The sequence below is a fragment of the Setaria viridis genome, chromosome 3 (assembly GCF_005286985.2).
Source record: "Setaria viridis chromosome 3, Setaria_viridis_v4.0, whole genome shotgun sequence".
Classification (NCBI taxonomy): domain Eukaryota; kingdom Viridiplantae; phylum Streptophyta; class Magnoliopsida; order Poales; family Poaceae; genus Setaria; species Setaria viridis.
This window is the reverse complement of record NC_048265.2, coordinates 44,305,959-44,328,197: the sequence shown is the minus strand read 5'-3', so window position 1 is coordinate 44,328,197 and position 22,239 is coordinate 44,305,959. Positions and strand designations below refer to the sequence as shown.

At 50.8% G+C, this 22,239-nt stretch overlaps 3 protein-coding genes and 2 pseudogenes across 3 annotated transcripts; 1 reads left to right on the top strand and 4 right to left on the bottom strand.

Annotated features, from left to right (window-relative positions):
- The first annotated feature begins 2,174 nt into the window (after nucleotides 1-2,174).
- On the top strand, nucleotides 2,175-5,293 carry LOC117847787 (uncharacterized). Its single transcript, XM_034729075.2, has one exon. It carries the CDS (start codon nucleotides 2,330-2,332, stop codon nucleotides 4,841-4,843), a length of 2,514 nt encoding a protein of 837 aa, XP_034584966.1. The 5' UTR covers nucleotides 2,175-2,329; the 3' UTR covers nucleotides 4,844-5,293.
- A 2,183-nt stretch (nucleotides 5,294-7,476) lies between these two features.
- Nucleotides 7,477-8,179, bottom strand: LOC117849330 (uncharacterized mitochondrial protein AtMg00810-like). The gene is made up of 2 exons (XM_034730879.1): nucleotides 7,688-8,179; nucleotides 7,477-7,614 (listed from the first exon to the last, which is right to left on the bottom strand). Exons 1-2 carry the CDS (start codon nucleotides 8,177-8,179, stop codon nucleotides 7,477-7,479), a joined length of 630 nt encoding a protein of 209 aa, XP_034586770.1.
- A 1,050-nt stretch (nucleotides 8,180-9,229) lies between these two features.
- On the bottom strand, nucleotides 9,230-15,211 carry LOC140222290 (uncharacterized; annotated as a pseudogene).
- Nucleotides 14,527-16,783, bottom strand: LOC140222395 (uncharacterized; annotated as a pseudogene).
- Nucleotides 16,784-17,073: 290 nt separating this feature from the next.
- Nucleotides 17,074-21,114, bottom strand: LOC117847556 (uncharacterized). The gene is made up of 3 exons (XM_034728775.2): nucleotides 19,891-21,114; nucleotides 18,056-18,645; nucleotides 17,074-17,962 (listed from the first exon to the last, which is right to left on the bottom strand). Exons 1-3 carry the CDS (start codon nucleotides 20,945-20,947, stop codon nucleotides 17,258-17,260), a joined length of 2,352 nt encoding a protein of 783 aa, XP_034584666.1. The 5' UTR covers nucleotides 20,948-21,114; the 3' UTR covers nucleotides 17,074-17,257.
- Between the last annotated feature and the right edge of the window lie 1,125 nt (nucleotides 21,115-22,239).

Below are 22,239 nucleotides of genomic sequence, written 5' to 3'. Positions count from 1 at the left end.
GCAGGAAATCCTGGTATCCTACCCAACTTTTGTTAGCAAAAAACTAAATGCAAGAGTTCCTTAAACATGTGAAGAAAAAAAACGTGCTAAAGTGAATACGTGGAATCCGTGTCTCAAAAAAGAATGCATGATACAATAAAGAAAATTCGAATCGAATGGAGCATCAAGACTATTATCACATTATTTTGCAAAAAAGAATATTGTCGCATTTAAGATTGGTCTCATACAAGGATAGGTTTTTTTAAGCATACTTGCCTAGGAGATGATGAACTGAGCGAGACGCTGAGGCGTAAGGCGTTTAGTCGTTGAAGTGGGCTCAATTTCTTTGTGACACAAGATCAAGACCCATAGCCGGCGCCCAATTCACACTACGTGAAACAGATGCACAGCGAGGCAATGCCGGCAAAGTTTAAAAAAATGCAATGCGTAGTAAATCAATGCATTGGCTGATCTCCTATTTCTTCCGCTATATATAGGAGATTTCTAATATATGAGCCTGATTGGTTTGATGCTAAAGTTTTGGCAAGCTAAAAATTGGGGAACAAAATTGCCAATACTTTGGTAAAATAGGTGTGAGATGTGAGCAAATTTTGGTAGCAAACCAAGTAGTGGCTAAAAGATTGGCTTGCCAAAATTTTGGCAAACCAATCAGGCTCTATGTGACAAACTGTCCAACAGAGAAGTGCGCAAAATGGTTGGAAATGGGTGAATTATATATGAACAAATGTGAACATTGCGGATTTGTTTCGATTAATCTTAAAAGAAATGAAGTTCTGAGTACAAGTTTAAAAAGGAATATAATCAGTGCCAGCGCAGGTGTCGAAAGTTCGAGCATGCTCCAGAGCAGACTCAGAAAAAGCACATCGCTTGTTGACCTAAAGCTAGCAATACATACGCGTCACGCGTGGTTGCCTACTGTCGGCCTGACTCTGGCCACATGTGTGGCCTCTGCCTTCTGCATGTACGCACACACAGGATGCTTGGCTAGCTCACTAACCGTTCGCTTCTAAGACCAGGCATATGCAGCGATGATCCGTGCATATCTTGCTCCAAAAGGGTAAGCAACTAATGAAACAAGCAATGCAACAAAGCAAATTAAGGGACTCAACGAATCCAAAAGGGTAAGGCTTGGCGATGGCTAGATCTTGGTTTGGCCGGTGTACGTAAAGCCATGCATGTTCTAGATCGTCTCTGGGCGGTCTGGCCCATCAGGCGCAAACCGTTCACATGATTGATGTTTCTCGGCAATCTTCGCGTGGATCAATAAGCTAAAACTCTCCTTGCTAGAAAAAAGACACAAGTTTTTTATGCATATATAGAAACTAATGTTCATACCTTCGCCGAAAAAAAAGAAACCAAGGTTCATAGTATAAAATGTTTAATTGTTGCACTAGAGAAAATAACGCTAAAGTTTTATATTAACAACAAAACGTTAACAGTTACTCCCTCCGTTACAATTTGGAAATTTGGAGAGGAGGAAGTAGCTCTGGAAAGTATGGACGCCATTGACAATACTGTGCACGCGTCTCGTGGCCCGAAAGCTACAGCTTTCCAGAATGGACTGTACGGTTCGGTTGGATAGACTGTGACGCCGAGTGATCGTACGTACGAACTATGCATAGCTACAAAACGACTTGAAGTAAAAATACGAGCCGACTTCAACTCTCCAGATCCTTCAACGATCCCATGACATGTGAGCGATGAGAGGCGTCAAGGCCAGTGGGGTGCTAGCAACTCGCTCGAATGATGCAAATCATGCAATATAATAATCATGTAAACAAAATTCACGGACATTTTTCTTCTCGATCCTGGATCCTGAAATGTCGTCTAACCAAGCAGACAAAAATAGTAAAGCCGACGATGGATTGACCTACATAGCGAGATTGCATCAGCAAGGCGCATGAACGGATCCTCGTACGCTACTCATCTAATCACGATTCACGCCACCTCTGCAAGCAGACTGCATCTAACTGCGTCATCCATGCGCGTGTGCCTGCTCCCGTGGCCTCCAAATCAACCATTCCATGGTGGATGGACCTTTGTTCTTGCGTCCACCCCACCGCATCCTCCCTGGACCTCCACCCCTTCACACCGCCGGCTGGCTGGCGCACACTCGAACCGCCACCCCCTTTCTTCTCTTGCCTTCCGGACAACCTCGTCTCCCGCGCTCACGCAACCGCCCCCTTGCTCCACGCCAGGCGCATGCACTCGCGTATATATCCACTTCACTGACGCGGCCCTATCAATCATATTGCATCTACATTTCCATCTCCATCGATCAAACGAAGCTTGGATCTTGTGAGGACCGAGGGATCGCCGGCAGATTGATATGGACGTCTCCGACCGGTCGGTGCGGCTGACCATCGAGGCGCAGCCGAGCGACACGCCGGGGTTCCTGGCGGGGACGCCGTTCGAGCCGCAGCTCTCGGACTCGCCCCCGCGCCCGAGCGTGGCGGGCGCCGCCGACGATGACAACAACAACAACGAGGCGTCGTGCAGCGCGCGGCGGGAGTGGACGGACGACATGTCGGCCGGCGGCGTGGTGGCCGCGGTCGGGCCGGAGCGGCGGCTGACGCTGCTGGCGCTGCGGCTGGCCGTGCTAGAGAAGGCGGCGAGCGGGCTGGGCGCGCTCGGGTTCATCTGGGCCACTGTCGTCCTCCTCGGCGGGTTCGCCATCACGCTGGAGCGGGTGGACTTCTGGTCCGTCACGGCGATCCTCCTCGTCGAGGGCGCCCGCATCTTCAGCCGCAGCCACGAGCTGGAGTGGCAGCACCAGGCCACGTGGTCCCTCGCCGCCGCTGGCCGCTCCAGCGCTCGCCTCGTCGCGCGGTCCTTCCGCTTCGTCTTCCGCGCCGGCGGCTGCGGGAGCGCCAATAAGGCGGCCAGAGGAGGAGCCGCGGTGTCCTGCGGCGGGCGGCGGCGGGGCGGGTGGGCGTGCACGTGGGCCTGGCCGTCGAGCTGGAGCTGGAGCTTCCTGTCGTGCCACGTCGGGCGGGTGTTCTACTGGCTGCAGCTGGCGTCGGCGACGGCGTGCGTCGCGCTGTCGGCGGTGCGGCTCGCCCGGCAGGACTTCGGGGACGCCGTGGACGCGCGGACGAACCGGCGGTCGGCGCTCGACATCTTCTACGGGCTGGCGCTCGCCGAGGCGCTGCTCTTCCTGGCGGAGAAGGCGGTGTGGGAGTGGGAGGTCAGCCACGGCCGCCTCCTGGAGCACGTCGCAGCCGAGTGCCGCCTCGCCGGCGCGCCGGGGCTCGCCGCCGTCCGCCGCTTCTTCTACGACGCCTACTCGCGGTGTGTCGAGGGGAGCATCTTCGACGGCCTCCGCATGGACCTCGTCTCATTCGCCGAGGAGCTCATCGTCGGCGGGTCCCACGACGAGCAGCGCATCGGCGTCGGCATCCTCGTCAACGTGGCAGCGAGCCCGCAGCTGGGCGAGGACGCGCTGCGCCGGGTCGGCACTTCGGCCGCCGTCGTGGAGCGGCTCGTGGAGATGCTCGGCTGGAACGGTGCCGACGAGCGCGGGGCCCGGGCGTCGGCCGCGCTCGTCGTGTCCAAGCTCGCCAGCAAGAAGCGGAACGCGCTCCGCGTCGCCGGGGTGCCCGGCGCCATCGAGTCCGTGTCGTCGCTGCTCTACGCCGCCGACGAGGAGTGCAACCTTCTCGGCCTCCTCATCATCAAGAAGCTCGCGCGGGACCACGACAACTGCAGCAAGATCGGCAATGCGCGCGGCCTGCTCGACAAGATCATCGATTTCTCCGCCATCGGCGTCGGCGCGTCGTCGCCGCCGTCATCCCCGGCCGCGGCGCTCATCACCGCCTCGCGCGCCAAGGCCGTGCAGCGGTCGTTGCAGGTGATCAAGATGCTGGCCGAGACGACGGGAAGCACGGGGATGCAGCTCCGGCGGGAGGTGGCCGAGATCGTGTTCACGGTGAGCAACATCCGTGCCGTGCTCCAGCACGCGCCCGCTGGGCTGCGGCGGCTCGGCGCCGAGGTGCTCACGCGCCTCGCCATGGACGCGGACGCGCGTGAGCGGATCGGCGGCACCGGCGGCGTCGTGGCCATCCTCCTGGACATGTTCCTCCGGCCCGGGTGCTCCGACGAGGCTGCCGCCGCCGACGCCGCGCGGGTTGAGGCCGGCAAGGTGCTCGCCATGCTGGCCCTCGAGAGCCCGCGCAACTGCGAGCGCATACTCAGGGCCGGCGGCGTTGGCGGCGCCAGCACCGTTGACCGTCTCGTGGACGCGCTCGGCGACGCCGCCATCGGCGTGGGCGCGGGGAGGATCCTTACCAACCTCTGCGCGTACGCCGGTGGCCGCGGCGAGTGGTTCCCGCATCTTCGTCGCGCGACGCGCGGCGCGGGGGCGGCGCTCCGCGGCGTCGTGGAGGTGAACGAGTCGAAGCCGCTGGAGGTGTCGCTGGGCCTCGCGGCACAGCTAGTGAGGCTGATGGGCCCGCGCGAGCTGGGCCACCACCTGGCCGGCGCGGGCTTCAGCGAGGCCGGCCTGGTGGGCCGGCTGGTCGCCGTGCTGGCGGCGTACGCGTGCCCGTCGATCAGAGCGCCACGGATCCGGCGGTTCGCGGTGGAGCTCGTGATCGCGCTGCTGCGGACGGCGCCGGCGCCGACGGCGACGGCAACGATGGCGGAGCTAATGGCCGCGGCGGGGATGCGAGAGGAGCTTCAGCGCGTGGCGGAGACGACGTCTGAACTGGAGTGCTTCCACGTGTTCTCCGGCAGCGCGGGGTTGAGCCGGCACGCCGTCGGACTCGCCGCGCTCGTCGACGTGGCGCTGGAGCTCATGGCCGCCGCCGCCACCACCGCCGAAGCGGAGCCTGCGCACGTGTGAGTGTGACTGAGCGCGAGCGCGTGAACGTGACAAGGGCGCGCGTGTTGCTGTTGCGTGCAGGCGAGAGAAGCTGAGAGAGGTGCTAAGTGTGTAGTGTACACGATTCTTTGGTACGTAAATGTGTTGACACCGGATTGACCAGAGTCAATCACTGTGGATAAGATTTTAACAGTCGATGAAGGAGAAAGAAGAGCTACCAATGAAGCCGGGTTGACTAAGAGCGTTGTTGATCACGATTCTAGAAGCCGATACCGATGGAAGACTAGGCGGGCCCAGTCCGAAGCAAAATCGACTACACCAAATAAGGGAAAGTGTGGAGATTTATCTTTAGTAGTTTTTATAAATAGCTGTAATAGTCATGTCATAATCGACTAGAATTTTAGCTTGCTCCAGGGTATAAATATAAACCCGTGAGCCTTGTAATAATCAGTCAATACAACCTTTCAGTGCTATGCTGCTAAAACCCTAGGAGTAGGAGTAGAGTAGATTCGACGAGTTTCTTCTAGCGCGCAAGGCTGCATCGGCTTCGATCTCAGGCGAGCTTATAAGTACCGTCACCCGATCATTATGACCTCTATCAAACTTTCTAAGTTAAGTCTTATATTATGATATTATTGTGTGGCTAGTTATTGAGTTATCTTATGTTGCAAGTAGAAGTTCCTAGGCTTTGACCAATATTCTGCTTGTCTTCGACGATTGCTCGCAGTTATCGAGTTTACTTTTATCTATCTAGGTTATCTTTATCGGCTCCTTGGTTGTTCCTAAGAGCTCACAGTTATTGGGTTGTCTTCATCAGCTCTCTTACCCTGTTTAAACGCTCACAGTTATCAGATCATGTCAGCTGGTAGATCTTGCATGCTTTTATTGTTTTACATATGCTAGGTCCCATAGATCTTTACCCCTGCCTCTCATATTGCTAACCGTCGGGCCTTTGACGCTAGCACGCTACTGTTGAGAGTTGATGTTTTGGTCGGATCTTATCCGTATCTCTAAGTTTAATACACGGTCATTACATTGATTAGACTTTGTTACCTTAATAGGCTTGTAAGTGGTAGGCAAGAGGTCTTTGGTGATTGTGTTCTAGTCTTTTATATTGTGAGATCAAAGTTAACGCCCTCTCATTCGTGATGCCTTTTCTAAGTTCAATACACTTATCAAGACATTAAATAAGATCTGTTAATGTATCTGGCTTGCGTACAGTCAGCATCGGCTGGTCCTTGTTGCTACGTTCTATATAGTATATTGATGCCAATGACCTCTCATTCGTGTTACCTTGTTTGAGTTCAATACACTTGTGAACACATTGGCTAGATTTGTTAGCTTATCTGATAAGCGCATGGTTAACAAGGCTCCCTTTTATTGCTGCTGTGTTACAGTACTTTATCTTAACCCGTCGGCTGACATATCCGATGGCACATGCCATTAATGTTTTATTTATTTACACCGTATGCTTACATTAAATATCTATCTATTGTGGTATTTATTCCAAGAACACCTACCCATGAGTTCGAAGGCTCAGGAATTTAATGTTTACCTTGTCAATTTTCAGGTCAAATTAACTGGCACGTCTTGCACCACTCGCGAGTCGATTTGGAATTTGCACTGGAGTTAAGCGGATCTTGCAGGTTCTCCGTATTGTTCAACGCAGAAGTTTGAGATCCAGATTTTGGGTCAACAAAATGTAAATGTTATAGGATTCTTGCATGTAATTATGCGACTAATGGTTGGACGAGAATGGATGAGACGAGCTCTTGCTTGTGTTTTATGTGTGTGCAAATGTCATGTTTCTTTTGCGTTAATTCTGCTCTGTGTTGGCATCAAGTGGCCGGCCATCACGCACAATTGCAAGACGTGCAAGGAACAGGAAGGAATGCAAGTGGCATGGTCCTGTGATACATAAGATTCACATGACATGATGACAATCCAATGCTCCATCATTAAACTCATTTATAACTTAATCCCTTTTTAAGATCGAACGTAGTTCTACTTGCACACGTGGTGAGAACTGAGTAGAGCCACGGTTCACCATCCTCCCCCTCCTCCCGTAAAAAAAAAAAGCCGCCCCGCCGCCTCTCCTCTCTCCTCTTCGTCCTCCACTCCGGGGCGCTCGTTGCTCTGCCCCCCATCGCAAGAACATGCATTTAAATAGGAGAGGTGTCAAATGCTTATACTTGTGCAAAACCCGTCTCTGCTCAGTAAGCAGTATTTCTGTTGCTTGTTGTTTCATCTCTGAAACCTCTTCAATTTTGAAGAGAGTGAATACTCGAGAGAGATAAACTGCACAGCTTGTATTGATCATGAGATTACATATTCATACATGTACATTGAGTCTATCGGCTATGAGCAGATGAGAATGAGTCCCGCGGGAGCGAGCGGGACGCCGTGGTGCCCCCCCCCCCCCCCCCCCCCCCGCCGCAGTCGCGACGTCCGGTGAACCGACGGCGAGACCGTCACGAAACTCAGTGAATAGTATTTGTGAAGATGTCAGCGAGTTGACGCAAGCTTGGAACGTGTAGAACGCCGAGCTCGCCCAACGCAACCTTCTCACGAACGAAGTGCACGTCGAGCTCGATATGCTTTGGCCGTCGATGATGAACTGGGTTCTTCGACATGTAGACGGAGGAGACGATGTCTCAATACGTGATCGTCGCTTTGGGGACGGCGCAGTGGAGCTCACCAAGGAGATGTCGCAGCCAGGAGCCCTCCGCGACGGCATTGGCGATGCCGCGGTACTCTGCTTCGGCGCTGGACAGTGACACCGTCGACTGGCGCTTGGAGGACCAACGAGTCACCGATGAAGACGCAGAAGCCTGACGTGGAACGGCGAGTGTCCGGGCAGCCTGCCCAGTCCGCGTCCGTGTACGCTGTGATCGTCGGCGAGGAAGAGGCGTGAAGCTGGATGCCGAACGACGTAGTTCCCTTGACGTAGCGAAGCACACGCTTGAGCATCGTCGAGCGACAGTCACGGGGCGAGTGCATGTGCAGGCAAATTTGTTGCACTGCATATGCAAGATCGGGCCGCGTGATCGTCAAGTACTGTAGAGCGCCGGCCATGCTCCGGTACGAGGACCCGTCGGTGAGCGGCTTGCCGTCGGTGCTGGACGTCTTGGGCTTGGTGTCTGCAGTCGTGTCGGCGGGCTTGCAGTTGCTCATCCCTGCACGTTCCAGGAGCTCGACGGCGTACTGGGACTGCGAGAGGAAGAACCCGTCCTTGTTGCGCTTGACGTCGATGCCGAGGAAGTAGTGGACCGGCCCCATGTCCTTCATGGCGAACGCGGAGCGGAGGCGCTTGACGAAGTGCCGGAGAAGAGATGTCGTGGATGCCGTCAGTACCATGTCATCGACGTAGAGCAGTAGCTATGCCATTTGGTCGCCGGCGCGGTACACGAAGAGAGATGAGTCCGAGCGAGTCTGCTTGAATCCAATGGAGGTGACGAAGGAGACGAAGCTCTGGAACCTAGCTCGTGGCGCCTGACGTAGACCGTAGAGCGAGCGGGACAACAGGCAGACATCGTCTGGCTGTTGTGGATCGACGAAGCCCGTCGGTTGTTGGCAGTACACCTGTTCGTCAAGATGCCCATGGAGGAACGCATTTGACACATCGAGTTGATGAGCCGGCTACTGCATGGAGGCGACAATGGAGAGGACGGTGCGGATCTTCACCGGCGAGAACGTCTCCCCAAAGATGCTCGGGTGTTGATCGAAGCCACGCACCACCCATCTAGCTTTGTAGCGTTCGAGACTGCCGTCGGAGTTGTGTTTGTATTTGAACACCCATTTACCAGTGATGACACGTGCGCCTCGCGGACGAGGAACAAGACGCCAGGTTCGATTTGCTTGCAGGGCGTCGTACTCGAGTTGCATCGCGGCGAGCCAGTTTGGATCCTTGAGGGCGCCGCGAATGGAGGTTGGGAGAGCTCTTTTAGGGTGCACAATACTACCAGGTGGTAGTACAGAGTATAGACTTTTTTTGTATGGATAAAATTGTAATTAGCACACCGTGGAGATCGGCGTCTACACTGGCTACTCCCTCCTCGCCACCACGTTCGCCCTCCCCGAGGACGGCACGGTCAGTTCCTTTTGTTTCCTCCTAGATCTGCCTCGTTCTAGGATTGCAGCAGCAGCAGCGGTCCACTGATGGATGCAGTGGCGGATCCAGAAACGGGCTCCACCCCGGGCTAACTAATATAAGGCTTAAAATCTTACTAGCCATACATATTAGATATAATATATTTTTCAAAGAGCACAATTCAACCAATAGACTCAAACAATACATAAAATATTGAAGGTAGAAAAGTACCAAATTAAGAGTCTTCCATGATAAAAAAGAACCATACATGTTTTCATGAATTAACACCACTTCCACTTGTTCCGACGTCCTCAATTCTACATTAAAATTTTCAACATATCAGCCCTATATAAAGCAAGATAACATTAAGTATTGAAATAGACTAATACAAGTAAACAACACGCACCTTGAGCACTCGTTTGGCAAATTCATCTTACGGTTTCTTAAGCCTTGAAAGCGCTTTAGAATTTTTTCATCTTCAATCGACGCAAACAAATCTCGCTCAATATAGCACATCATGCTATTATTCAACCAATCATCATTCATTTTATTTCTTCGTTCAGCCTTGATAATATTCATAGCAGAGAAGGCTCTTTCAACTGTTGCTGTTGCCACCGGCAAAATCAATGCAAGTTCAATGAGACGATACACCAAAGGAAAAACTGTATCTCTTCCGGTCTGAACCATCTTCTCAGCAAGGTTCCCAAGATCAATACAAGTGTCAAAATTATCATCATTTCTGACTTCATCAATGAATATAGGAAGGTCACCCGCAAGCTTTATGCAGTCATAATCACAGAAGTCATCTTTATAAATCTTAGCAAGCTCAACTAACTTCTGTACTTCAAAGTTGGTAAAAGAATCCCTCGGATCAAGACAAGCAACGCATCTCAAGAGTTGAGTTGATCTTTCTGGAAATCGATTGTTTAACTCACAATAAACTTGATCAATCACAACATTGAAAATTCCATGATGAAAATGATGGTAGTAACTCACTAGTTTAGCACCACGACATCTCGAACGACCTCTAACTGGTATCATATCTTCCATATTAGGAATTTCTATGTTGTGAGGAGGCAAAACTCCTTTACTTCTTCAAAAAGAGCATCCCAACCATTTTCCCTCATTTCATTCATATTTCTCATCACAGAGCCAATTAATCCTATTGCACGAACAATGTTTTGATATTTCTTTTGCAAACATTGTGATAAGTCTTGAGTCTTCCCCAGTACTCTAATCATAAGATGTAATATGAACATAAATTCAAATGACTCCATTCTTTGAATCAATCCAGAGGCTGTAGTTTTTGTCCCCATCAGTTCCATCTTCACTAATATTTTCCAACACCTCCAATACAGAGGACCACATGATCATAAGACGTGCCAATGTTTTGTGATGTGTACCCCACCGTGTATCACCAGGCCTAGCAAGACTAGTTTCTTGGTTTTTCCCTCTCCTAGAAAAAATAGCTCTACTATCTAACTGCTCAACAAGCTTATCATGATGACTTTGAAGGAGTTGATCTTTCCTCTTGCAAGAAGCACTAACAACATTGACGATTGAAGTGATATAATTGAAGAAATCAAAAGTTGAGCCACAACATTTGGCTACAGAAACTACCACAAGCTGCAATTGATGAGCAAAACAATGGATGTAAAAGGCATATGAGTTTTCGTTCAATACCAGTCTTTGTAACCCATGAAATTGTCCTCTCATATTTGAAGCTCCATCATATCCTTGCCCTCTAATCTTGGAAATAGATAGACCATATCTTCTAAGCATAGTATCCAATGCTTCTTTTAGTGAAGTTGATGTGGTGTCAGAAACATGTTCAATGCCAAGAAACCTCTCAATCACACTTCCTTTATCATTGACAAACCTACAAGAGAAAAGAGAAAATAGTGTTACTTGAAAGCAACAAAACAAAACTAATAAAATAACCAAATAGAGAGAAGGTATATACCTCACAACCACAGCCATTTGTTCCTTAATAGATGCATCACGAGCCTCGTCGACAAGAACCGCAAAACAACGATCTCCTATTTCACTTTTAATTACCTCACTTGTCTCCTCTGCACAAGCCCTAGCCAAATCTTTCTGAACCATTGGACTACTCATTTGATTATTCCCTGGAGCATTTTCACCAGTCACAAGTGCAGCCTTAGGATCCTTCTTTCTGTACCATTCGAGCATCTCCATAAAGTTCCCTTTATTTCTTGATGTTTTAGACTCATCATGTCCACGAAAGGTTAGAGCTTGCAAACGGAGAAATCTAGCAATGCCTAACATGATACTTAAACGAGCTTTATATGCCTCCTCTTCTGCTGCACTTGTAACAGTCCACACATGTTCAACACTTTGCCTCTGATTTTTGAAATCAAGTGCACGCTTTCTTGCATTATTATGAAAGCCATCAATTGATTGAGCATGCTCCTTGAAACAATTTTTTGCATTCTTCCAATTTCTAAACTCAACTTTGGTAAATGTATCATTAGAATGAAACCCAGCTTGTTGTGGCTTAAAGAGATAGCAATAAAAGCAATAAGCTGCATCCTTGGCTACACTGTACTCTAACCAATCAAATTGATCAAACCATGATCCAACAAATCCTCTTGATTGGCCTTTACCATCTTTTTTCGTTTTTGGAAACTTATGACCAGCTGGCCTATATGGACCTATTTGTAGATATGCTCTCCTTGCCTCATCCCTAATGTCATGATGAAAATCATCAATTGGCTTCCTTTGTCCTGGATCAACAACTATATCTCTCATATCAAGTTCAATCCATGGTCTTTTTTGCTCAACCCGGCTCTCTATAGTTTCGGCACTACCACCGCTCTTTGTTGCATCTTTTTTAGCATAGTATTTCTCCATTCTAACTTCTAAGATATGAAATGTTGCAATTGCAAAGTAAGACTCAATCACTCAAATACCAATCCTGCTCAATCAGTCAATGAAATGAAATATTCATGATTTTGCATTTTTGCTAGTAGGCAGTAGCAATCATAGAGCAATTTTCAAAAAAAAATAAAATAAAACCTCAACACTTGCAGATTGCAGTTCAGCAGACAGCAGGCCTGGGGGCAGGGCACTGGCCGAGTGGCCGGCCGCAGGGGCCACGCGCCAGGGGCCAGGGGGCAGCCGGGCAGGGCCGCAGGGGCACCGCGCAGGGCACTGGCCGGCCGCAGGGGGTAGGGGCCAGGTGCCCAGGCGCCAGGGGGCCGGGCGGCCAGCGCGGGCGCTGGGCGCGGCCGGCCGCGCCGCCGCGTCACGGGCAGGGGCAGACGCCGCAGACCGGAGGTCGGAGACTCGGAGGAGCGCCGGGCGCCCGGGCGGATTTGGGCCCCTGGCGGCTGGCGCGTGGGGAGCCGCCGAGCCGGGGACGGCGGACGGCGGGGCGCCGGGGGCAGGTGGCGGCGCGCGCGGTCGGCGGAGGCGCGGCCAGGCGCGGCGCTGCCTCCGGCCGGACTTCGGAGCGGCGGAGCCTGGGACCGAGACTCGTCGCGGCCTCGCGGGCGTCGGGCGGATGTGGGCTCCTACCTCCTGCGCGCGGGGAGCTGGGGACGGTGGCGGCCGGCGGGTGGCGGCGCGCAGGACTGGCGGTGCGGCCGCGCGGGTGGCGGCGCGGCGGACTGGCGGAGTGAGTCGGGAGGGAGGTGGTCTGGCGGACAGGGAGGCAGGGGCACAGGGCGACGGGCCGGGTGAGTTCGCGAACCAGTACGAGCCAGAGCCAGCTAGATGCCTGCTAGCCAGCTAGAGCGACTCCGCGAGGCCTGCGACGGGGGACGGCCTGCTGGCCAGCCTACTGGGCTTTCTCCTTCTCGGGGTGGGCTAATAGGCTGATAGGCCTTTTTATGCTATTTTTATGAAGCAATTTTCCACTGTTCATGAGCCTCGCCCCGGGCTGCAGCCCAGGCAGCCCGGGGCCCAAATCCGCCCCTGGATGGATGGAAAAGAATGCTGATTTTTCTTTTTGGGCTCGACTTGGAATGGCAGATCTTGGCCATGGACATCAACTGCGAGAAATACGAGCTCGGCCTGCCAGAAGGCCAGCGTCGCCGATCGCCCACAAGATCGACTTTCGTGAGGGCCCCGCGCTCCCCGTCCTCAACGACCGCATCGCCGACGTACGAAAAAAATGCTGTCCGATTCTCCTATCCTTGACCTTGCCAGTCCAGAAATCACTGCCGGCCCCTGACATCGAGCTTCGAATGATCCTGAAACCTCTACTCCGTCGATCCGACCGCGCTCGGCTGCCGCCACCGCCTGCACGCCGCGGCGTGCGTCAATCTTGCGACAATGCTATTTTTCATATTTCCAATCATACCCTATACTACATATACTACTCATGCATATTACCTATACTACATCTTAAGGTTTTAGTAGTATACAATTAATCTCAACCGTCGGATCCTTACATACGAGTCCTTTTCGAATCCTTTTCGAATAGTAGTATAAGGTAGTATTGTGTACCGTAAAAGAATTCGGTTGGGACGGAGGAGACCGACGACGGAGTGCTCAGTAGAGTGTACCTAGGATTAGGCTTGAACACGCCGGCGCGGGCCCGAGTGACCATCGGATGGTGTGGTGGAGACGTCGTGGACGATACAGTGGCGGGTACATGAGCGGCGTCGTCCATCGCGGGCGACGGTGTCGCTGGCATCGCTGATGATGCCGGCGTGGGCGACACGTCGTGTGCGGGCGACGATGGTAGAGATGTTGTAGCCGGGGCGGGCGCCGTAGTCGAGGGAGACGTGGACGACGCGTGCGGTGTGGGTGTAGGTGCAGCAGGTTCGGACGCCGGTGCAGTACGTACCGGTGGCGTGCTGGACGCGGAGGGTGGCGCCGGCGCGCGAGCGACGGCGGTCGTGCTTGGAGGAGCGACGTCGTCGACGACATCGTTGATGGGTGACGGTGGTGGAGGAGCCGGAGTACCTGAAGCCGTCAGCCATCTGAAGGGGAAGCGTGTCTCGTCGAAGGTGACGTGCCGGGACGTGAACACACGCCGCGACGTTGGCTCGTAGCAGCGGTAGCCACGGTGATCAGCTGGGTAGCCGAGGAAGACGCAGGCCACTGAACGTGGGCTGAGCTTGTTCGGAGATGTGGTCGTCAAGTTGGGGTAGCACAGCGAGCCGAAGACGCGGAGGGTGTTGTAGTCGGGGGCGACGCCGAGGAGGAGCTCGTGCGGGGTGACCGTGCCTGTGGCGCGACACGGGCGGCGGTTGACGAGGAAGGTCGCCGTGGAGAGGGCCTCCGCCCAAAATCGCGCAGGAGCTGCACTATGTAGAAGTAGAGTGCGCATGCAATCGTTAATGGCGCGGAGGATTCGCTCAGCCTTGCCATTTTGTTGTGATGTATGTGGACAAGAAAGGGGGAGGGCGACGCCGTGAGCGAGGAAGAAGGAGCGCAGTGCGACGTTGTCAAATTCACGTCCGTTGTCTGTCTGCAGTGCTAGCCACTGGAGCCCAAACTGCGTACTGACATAGGCACGAAACGATTGTAGAAGAGGGAGAACGTCGGATTTGTTACGAATCGGAAATGTCCAAACATAATGCGTGAAATCATCCAGGAGCACGAGATAATACTTGTAACCTGAATTGCTATACACTGGTGATGTCCAGACATCCGAATGAACAAGTTGGAAAGGGAAATATGTAGCTGTTTGAGAGGAGCTAAATGGCTGCCGAACATGTTTGCCCAACTGGCAAGAATGACAAACATGAGCTGCAGATTTATTACAACTAAAATCAAAAGTTCGCAAGATCTGAGACAAAGTTTTATTCCCTGGATGACCTAGGCGTTCATGCCAAAGATCTACGGTCGGTGTAGACGCGGTGAAGGCGAGATGCTTCGGCGGGCGCAGAGGGTAGAGCTCGCCGGAGCTCTCACATCGGAGCATCACCGTGCCCGTTGGAAGATCCTTTATGGAGAAGCCAGTGGGGTCAAATGCAACCGAAATGTTATTGTCACGAGTGAGCTTACGAACAGAGACGAGATTCTTAACAATTGATGGAGAAACAAGAATATTTTTGAGCTGAATTGGGGAATGGTGGCGGCCGCCGAGTGAGAGACTAGCAGCTGCGCGCCGTTTCCGACAATGATAGAAGTAGGAAGCTGCAAGGGGCGGAGGGAGTGGAGATTACCGGGGCTCGAGGCAATGTGTGTAGACGCGCCGGTGTCGAAGAACCAGTCTGATGAGCTGGGCGGCGGCGCGTCGCGACGCCGGCGGAGGAGAGCGCGGTGAGGAGTGCGCTCTGGTCCCAGGCCGATGAGCCTGGTTGTTGGTGCTCGGCCGTCATCGCGGTGTTGGGCTGGAACGGCGGACGAGGCCCCAGAACGCCTGCACCGGGGGCCCGGGAAGGCATGGGCCATGCTTGGACCAGCCCGGTCCACGGATTATAGCCGGCCGTCCAGGTCGGGGTCGACGGTGCGGTCGGCCGCTACGTTGGAGTGGCGGCGCCGAAGCCGGCGCCCGTCGGAGGTGGTCCGCTCGAGCCGGGGTTGGTGGAGCCCTTCGATCGCTTCTTGGTGCTTTTCTTGGAGCGGTTGAAGCCGCCGCCGGAGCTCGATCCGGAGCCGGCATCGCCGGATCCGGTGTTGGACGAGGAGGACCCGCCGCGGCCGGCGTAGAGGGCGTGGCCGGCCTGCGTCTTGGCGTCGTGGTTGTTGCTGGCTTCCTCCAGGAGCAGGTACGACCTTGCGCTCATGAATGTATGCGGAGGGTATTTGGCCTTGATGACCGGCTTCACATGGCGATACCTAGGATTAAGGCCGAGGAGGAGATTGAGGACTTGGCTCGGAGACGGGGTGGCCGATGTCGTGTAGATTGTCGGCGAGGCGCTTGAGCTTGGTGCAGTAGTCGTTGATGCTCAGATCGCCTTGCTGGATGTTGCGAAATTCCGCCTCGAGGTAGACGGCGCGTTGGAGTTCGTTGTCGCGGAACTGCGCCTCGATGTCGTTCCAGAGCGTGAACGCCGAGGTGCGAGGCCAGTGGATGATGTCGAAGACCGGGTTGGTGACGGTGGTGTAGAGCCAGTTGACTACGCTGTGGTCGATCTGGCACCACTCCGCGTTACGCTGCGCCATCGGAGGTAGGGACTTGACATGGTCTTCAAGCCCGAATTTGCCCAAGACGGAGTCGAAGAAGCAGCGCCACTGGCTGTAGTTGGAGTCGCCTAAGACGAGGACGGGGACGTGGGAGAGAACGTTCACCGTCTGGACGACGGCGGCAGACGCGGGCTGAGGAAGGTCGAGGTCGTCGTCGGAGTCAGAGGAAGCAGAGGAGGCAGCAGAAGAGGCCATGGCAGCAGAAGCGGTGGCGAACGGATTCACAAGAGAGGATCCGTGGGTCACTGATACCATGAAGAGAGTGAATACTAGAGAGAGATCAAACTGCACAGCTTGTATCGATCATGAGATTACATATTTATACATGTTTATGGAGTCTATCGGCCTACAGCAAGCTCCGCTTCAATTAGCTCTGAGCAGGCGCTTGCCAGATGGTAAACAGTACCTAGTGTTCAGTCAATGTGTTCTTTCGTTAATGACCAAGCCACTGCATATTAGGGTGAGGTCTGGACTTGTAAGGGTTATCGAAGAACACGGAACTCGATCTAGAACACTAGGGTACTGTGTAGTCGCCATCTCATTGTTGGCTCCTCATCTCCGATTTGGTCTATGCATTTACTTCTTTACCTAGAAATTCTACCTAAATTTCTAGCGTTCTCGCCGTTCTTGCTTTTGCCTGTCGTTCTTATTTGTTCATTCTCCCATCTCGTCGGTCGAGTCCTCACACCTCGTAGTCCATCTCTATTTCAGAAAGTAAGAATAAAATCTTTCTGGCTTGATATGTGTTTGTCGGCTGGGTAAATTTTCTGTTTTTGGAACTGAAATTTGTGATCTGACAACTCTCTGATATTCAGCAAATAATCTCCATTGAAATTCTCTTGTCATCGGAGGTTACATGGATGCATCTGCTTGATTGTGTTAAAATATGACAATTCGACCCTGTCCAAACCTGGGGAGCACTCATCTATCTGAATTCCATGGAGAATTGTCATATTTAGAAACTGTGATCGGACCAACGTTACGGAAAGGAAAACAATGAATAGTCTGGGGAGCACTCATCTATCTGGAACTCAATGCAGCTGTACAAGACATGTAGAAGTAACATACTTAATTTATTGATAACTTAAAAGCACACAAAGCAGTCTAACGAAAGAAATTAAGTCACACAAGGCAGTACAACGCACACCGAAACTACAGTAACATAACATCTCAACATTTAAGGTTACAATCATGATTAATGCCTCATCCCTTCTCATATATTTCGCGGTTCTCCCCAATCAGTGGTGGATCCTTGCAAATGCAGCCCAAGCAAAGGTAACAATGAGGGGCCAAAGATACATCAGTATCATCCGAATGATCGCCACTGCGAAAAAATTCATTGTTCGGATTGGTGCCCTCCTAACAAGCCGTAGAAGAAAACCCCATTTATATATTTTCTCCACATTTGTATATAGCACAGGGAGAGGGCTAATCATAAAGATCGCAATAGCAGTGCTACGAGCAACCGGAGCTAGCACCATATACGCGGCAAGTGCAAAAGCAACCGTCATGCTTGTGACTGAACTCGAGAACAGATAACCAGATGCAACCAAGTTCCATTGCCTGGTGCCCAAGCCAACCATAGTAGTTCCAGATAGTATGAGGGAAAGAGTAGCTACGGTGGAGCAAACAAAAGCCAACGTGTTGGCCATCATGTATGCGTCGAAAATATAACTCCCAGCAAGTGTTGGTGTGCCTCCATTCAAATGATCATCTGCTTTGTAACCTCCAGGAATGGCGAAAGTTGCACCGAAAGCCACAGTTGCTATCAGGACTGCACCGACAATAAACATCTGCGTTGCATCTTTAATCAAATCTGATTGTTTCTTCTTCTCCTTTTGGTTCAGAGGACGTCTATACTTTTGCTCAATGTGATCACAGCGAAGACCACTGTGCTTTGCACCGAATAATTTGAGAGCCGTATGTATTCGGCTTTCAGCGGTCTGAAAAAAAACAGCCACAGAAGCATGAGCGACAAATTCAGAATGGGCCCACAGAAGGAGAAAATTCTGAATGTTAAGGTCAAAATATATTACCAGAGTATAGTAAATGCCCCGAGGAAGATTGCTTCTGGAAAGATCAAGGGGAGTATGCCCTTTGACATTTGATAAATTTAGATGCACTTTCTTATTCCCAAGTAGAGCACTGCACATCATAAGCATCCTTCTTTTGATAGCTAAGTGCAGTGCCGTGTTTCCGTCCTTGTCCTGCATATTCAAAATCCATTCTGCAGATGGAGTCTGACAAACAAATGAGACTATCGCCCATCTTCTTTTCTCAACGGCAACATGAAGAAACGTCCTTCCTTTAGCATCGCGCAATCCAGCACAACTAGGAGACTTCTGAAGAAAAAATTCTACGGTACTCGTGGTACCTACGGAGGCAGCGACATGTATGGGGAACAGTCCGCTGTTGTCTGCTTGGTACAGAGCTGCTGGGTTAGCTTCAAATACTTTTGCGACTATGTTGGAAATCCTGGTACGCCAATAATTACGAATCCAAGGACGGTACCAGAAGAAACCAAATGGACAGGGCAGAGACGAAGCGAAGTGAAGAGGCGTACTCCCATGTTTGTCCCCTTGTGTAGGAAGGCTCCTGTTCCATCTAAGTAGTACTTCTACCATCACTGCGAATATATATTATCTAAATCTCAATAGCTCTCCAAATAACGGGAATTATTTAATGGGAGAAGTCCACCTTTGGCCATCCAACTTTTGCTGGAGTCTGATTTTGACCATCCAACTCAAAAACCTGAAATCATTGAGCATCTAGGCTACCAAAATAAGACAAATTTGGCCATCTATCTTGTTTCGAATGTTCTTCTCCCTACACATATTTTCTAAAATTAAAAAGTTGGGCTAATCACTGAAAATTTATAACTAACTTATTTCAAATCAGATAAATATGTAGCACCAAATTGTTTTTTATAAAGTTAAAATCTATCTGTTGGTGATCAATTTGGAGCTATTTTGATCTTATTTGTTCAAATTTCTGGTGTTATATTGCTCGTAGTCACACCTTTTATTTATTTGAATTATAATTTCACACTATATTAGACCTGAAGATCAACTAAAAGGATCCATACTCCACGTACGGAACCAAATCTGTTGGAGTCAAATTAACTAAATCTTATTTGGAGGGCTAGCGAAGGCATGCTAGTTGCGATACCTAAATATGTTTTGTATGTGGTAGAGCATGGCACCGGAGAGGTTCATGTCATCTTCCAGATCTTTTGTATACTCACAGTCGCTAGATCCTCTTGGTTGATCTCTAGGTCTAATGTAACACAAAACTATAAATTCAATAAATAATAGGCGTGATTATGAGCAATAATACATTAGGAACATGAACAAATAAGATCCAAATAAGCACCTTCTAAACCATCAAGATGACCAAATTTGTCCGGTTTTGCTCGTTCGTTGGTCAATGGATTTTGGTTTCTGAATCGGATGGCCAAAATCGAACTTTGACAAGAGTGGGATGCCCAAGAATGGACTTCTCCCTTATATAGAGGAAATCAACAATGTGATATGTAGAGATGATTACAGATGAGACATTAACTTACATACATGTGAAAAAAGACATAGGTAAGTGTCACAGAGCAAAAAAGGGATAAAATGGGGATGTATGTATATTAAAAATCCCGAAACATAATGTTAAAGTTCAACGACTCAAGATCATCTTTTTTATCTGTGGAAAATAAAAACACGACCATGATAGATCTTTTTCAGATAAATGAACTCTAGGGCAGAATTACTGTTTAAGCATGTTGATTCTAAACCATTATTTGTATTGTATTGGCCCTATGACAAGCAAAAATGGTATGCAGGCAGTATGTATATATAACAGAATCGACACATCTAGTTGGTACCTGTGTTTCTAGTAGCTCGGAGAACCGCAACATGCAATGCATTTTGTCCATCTGGTCCAGAGTAGGAGAGATTGCCGCCACTCTTTTTATAAAGAGTGACTGCAATGGTATCCTTCTCCAGCAAGATGGCTAGGCACAAAGGCGAAATGCCTTTGGCAGGATAATTAGCCAATTCGGGATCAGAACCCATTAGCAGCCTGACCATATCCTTCTCTTCTGGTGCACCGCCGCCGTCAGCATCACCCTTATGATCCGGGCTTCTAATGTCTTCATCAGTTAGGACAGCATAAAGTGTCTCCTGATCATCCAGAATTCTGCCATCTTCAATCCGGACAGCCTCATGCAGTGCCGTCTCGTGACGCTCGTTCTCCATTCTCAAGAGCTTGAGCTTCCCTTCGGCACCCTCATGTTCAGCTAGAGCAATGAGACGAGAAACCATTTTGGAGCTCCCAGAACGGACAGCACAATGCAAGGGTGTGTCGCCCATGTGATTCTTCGCAAACAGGAGGTCCCTTTCCCGATCACAGATGATGCCAGCACACTTCAAGAAATCATCGCCGTTGTCTCCATTGCTGGCAACTGCATGTAGTGCGGTGTCCCCATCTGGAGTGACGCCCTTGAGAAGTGCTCCTGCTGCAGGCGGAGCAGGCTCGTGGTCAACGCCCTCTTCTACGTCACCAGCAGCTGACACCGCAATTCTTCCCTTGGTGTCGCTGCCTCCTGCTAGCAACTCAAGGAATTCTTGAGTAGGAGCCACCATTGGTGCCTTCTTTGCGTCTTCCCTCTCGAGAAGGAAGTTCAGTGCCTTCCAGGAGCCAACGCACGCAGATGCCAGCAGGAGGGGATTGATGCGGCCAGCAGGGAACTGGTCCTCCTTGGAAGGCTTCTTGCTCGTCGCCGCCGTCACCACAACCATCGCCATGGCATCCTCCTTGTTCAGCAGACCCTTCAACTTCTTGACATCACCACGGTCTGTGGCCACCATCAGCTTGGCGTCCATGGCTACTGTCGGAGCATTTGGAGAACTAGGAGCTTCTTCTTCATTGATGCTTGCCATCTACCAGTGCTTTGTGGTTTCAACTTTCAAGTTGGATGAGGATGCGGAGTTTGTGGTTGGTTCTGCTCGTAACTCCTATCTCGATGCACTCTTAAAACAAGTGCCAAGTCCTCCTTCCCCTCCGTTTACCAAATGCAAGTCGTGTTTTTAATTAGTTGCTCTCTCGCACAGTAAGTCTTAATCTTAATTGTTTCTGGCTTCATAGTGATATGATCTGGTGCAGGTTCTCCCGGGGTCCATGTGCCCTCCGATCCTCTCCGTTTACCCAATACAATGCAAGTCATGTTTTCATATATTTTTTTTAGAACCTTCATGTTTTTGTATGATCTCTCTTACAGGTATTAGGATCTAGTATTTGTTCCAGCTTCTGTGCTTCTGGGATTTTTGTACCTCTTGTGCTTCTGGGCTGTTTTCTTTTGATGAATGAAGGCATCCGTTTTTTAGACATCCTAAAAGCTACCTGTACAAAAATGCCTCAAGTAAACAGAGCATTAACCTTAATCATTTCTGGCTTCATAATAATGGGGGTCGGGTGGAGGTTCTTCCGGGTCACATGGCCATCCATTGGCCCTAAACATACTCTTGCTTTAATTAACCTATCTTCACAAAGTCATCGAGCTGCGCAGGGCCACATGAACACTGGCTCCAGACCTACTCCTGTATTAATCTGTCTTCACAATGTCCTCGATCGAGATATATCAACTTTAGTTTATTACAACTTGAGCAGCTTACTCCTATTGAGATTAGTAACAAGGTGTACCGGTTACATTAGTTTATTACAACTTGAGCAGCCCTGACATATATCAACTTTGCTCGGTCTTGCAGGCTGCAGCTGAGTTCCTCTTCTTTAATCCAAGGTTGGCTCTTCTTGACAGCACCAGGCCACCAACCATTACTCCATTAGCAGCAGCAACCCCCATCCACAGAAGCACACAGCACATCAGAGAGGACCAGGGGCGGACCCAGGGCCGGCGACCCTAGGCGCCTGCCTGGGCTCTAGCTCACAAATTACAAGGTCAAATCAGCCGCAAGCACCTTGAGCCGGAGACAAGAAAGGCGGCAGCCTGGCCTGGTTTGGTTCCTTGCTTAATTAGGTTTAATAGATTCGTCCCGCCATTTAGCCTCCACTTATGCAATGGGTTTTGTAAATAGTCTACGTTTAATACTCCTAATTAGTATCTAAACATTCGATGTGACACGTGCTAAAAATAAGTAAAAGTAACCAAACACCCCCTATGCCGGGTTCGATTCAGTCGTTGGGTCGGCCACTGATGGAGGCCACAACGCTGAGC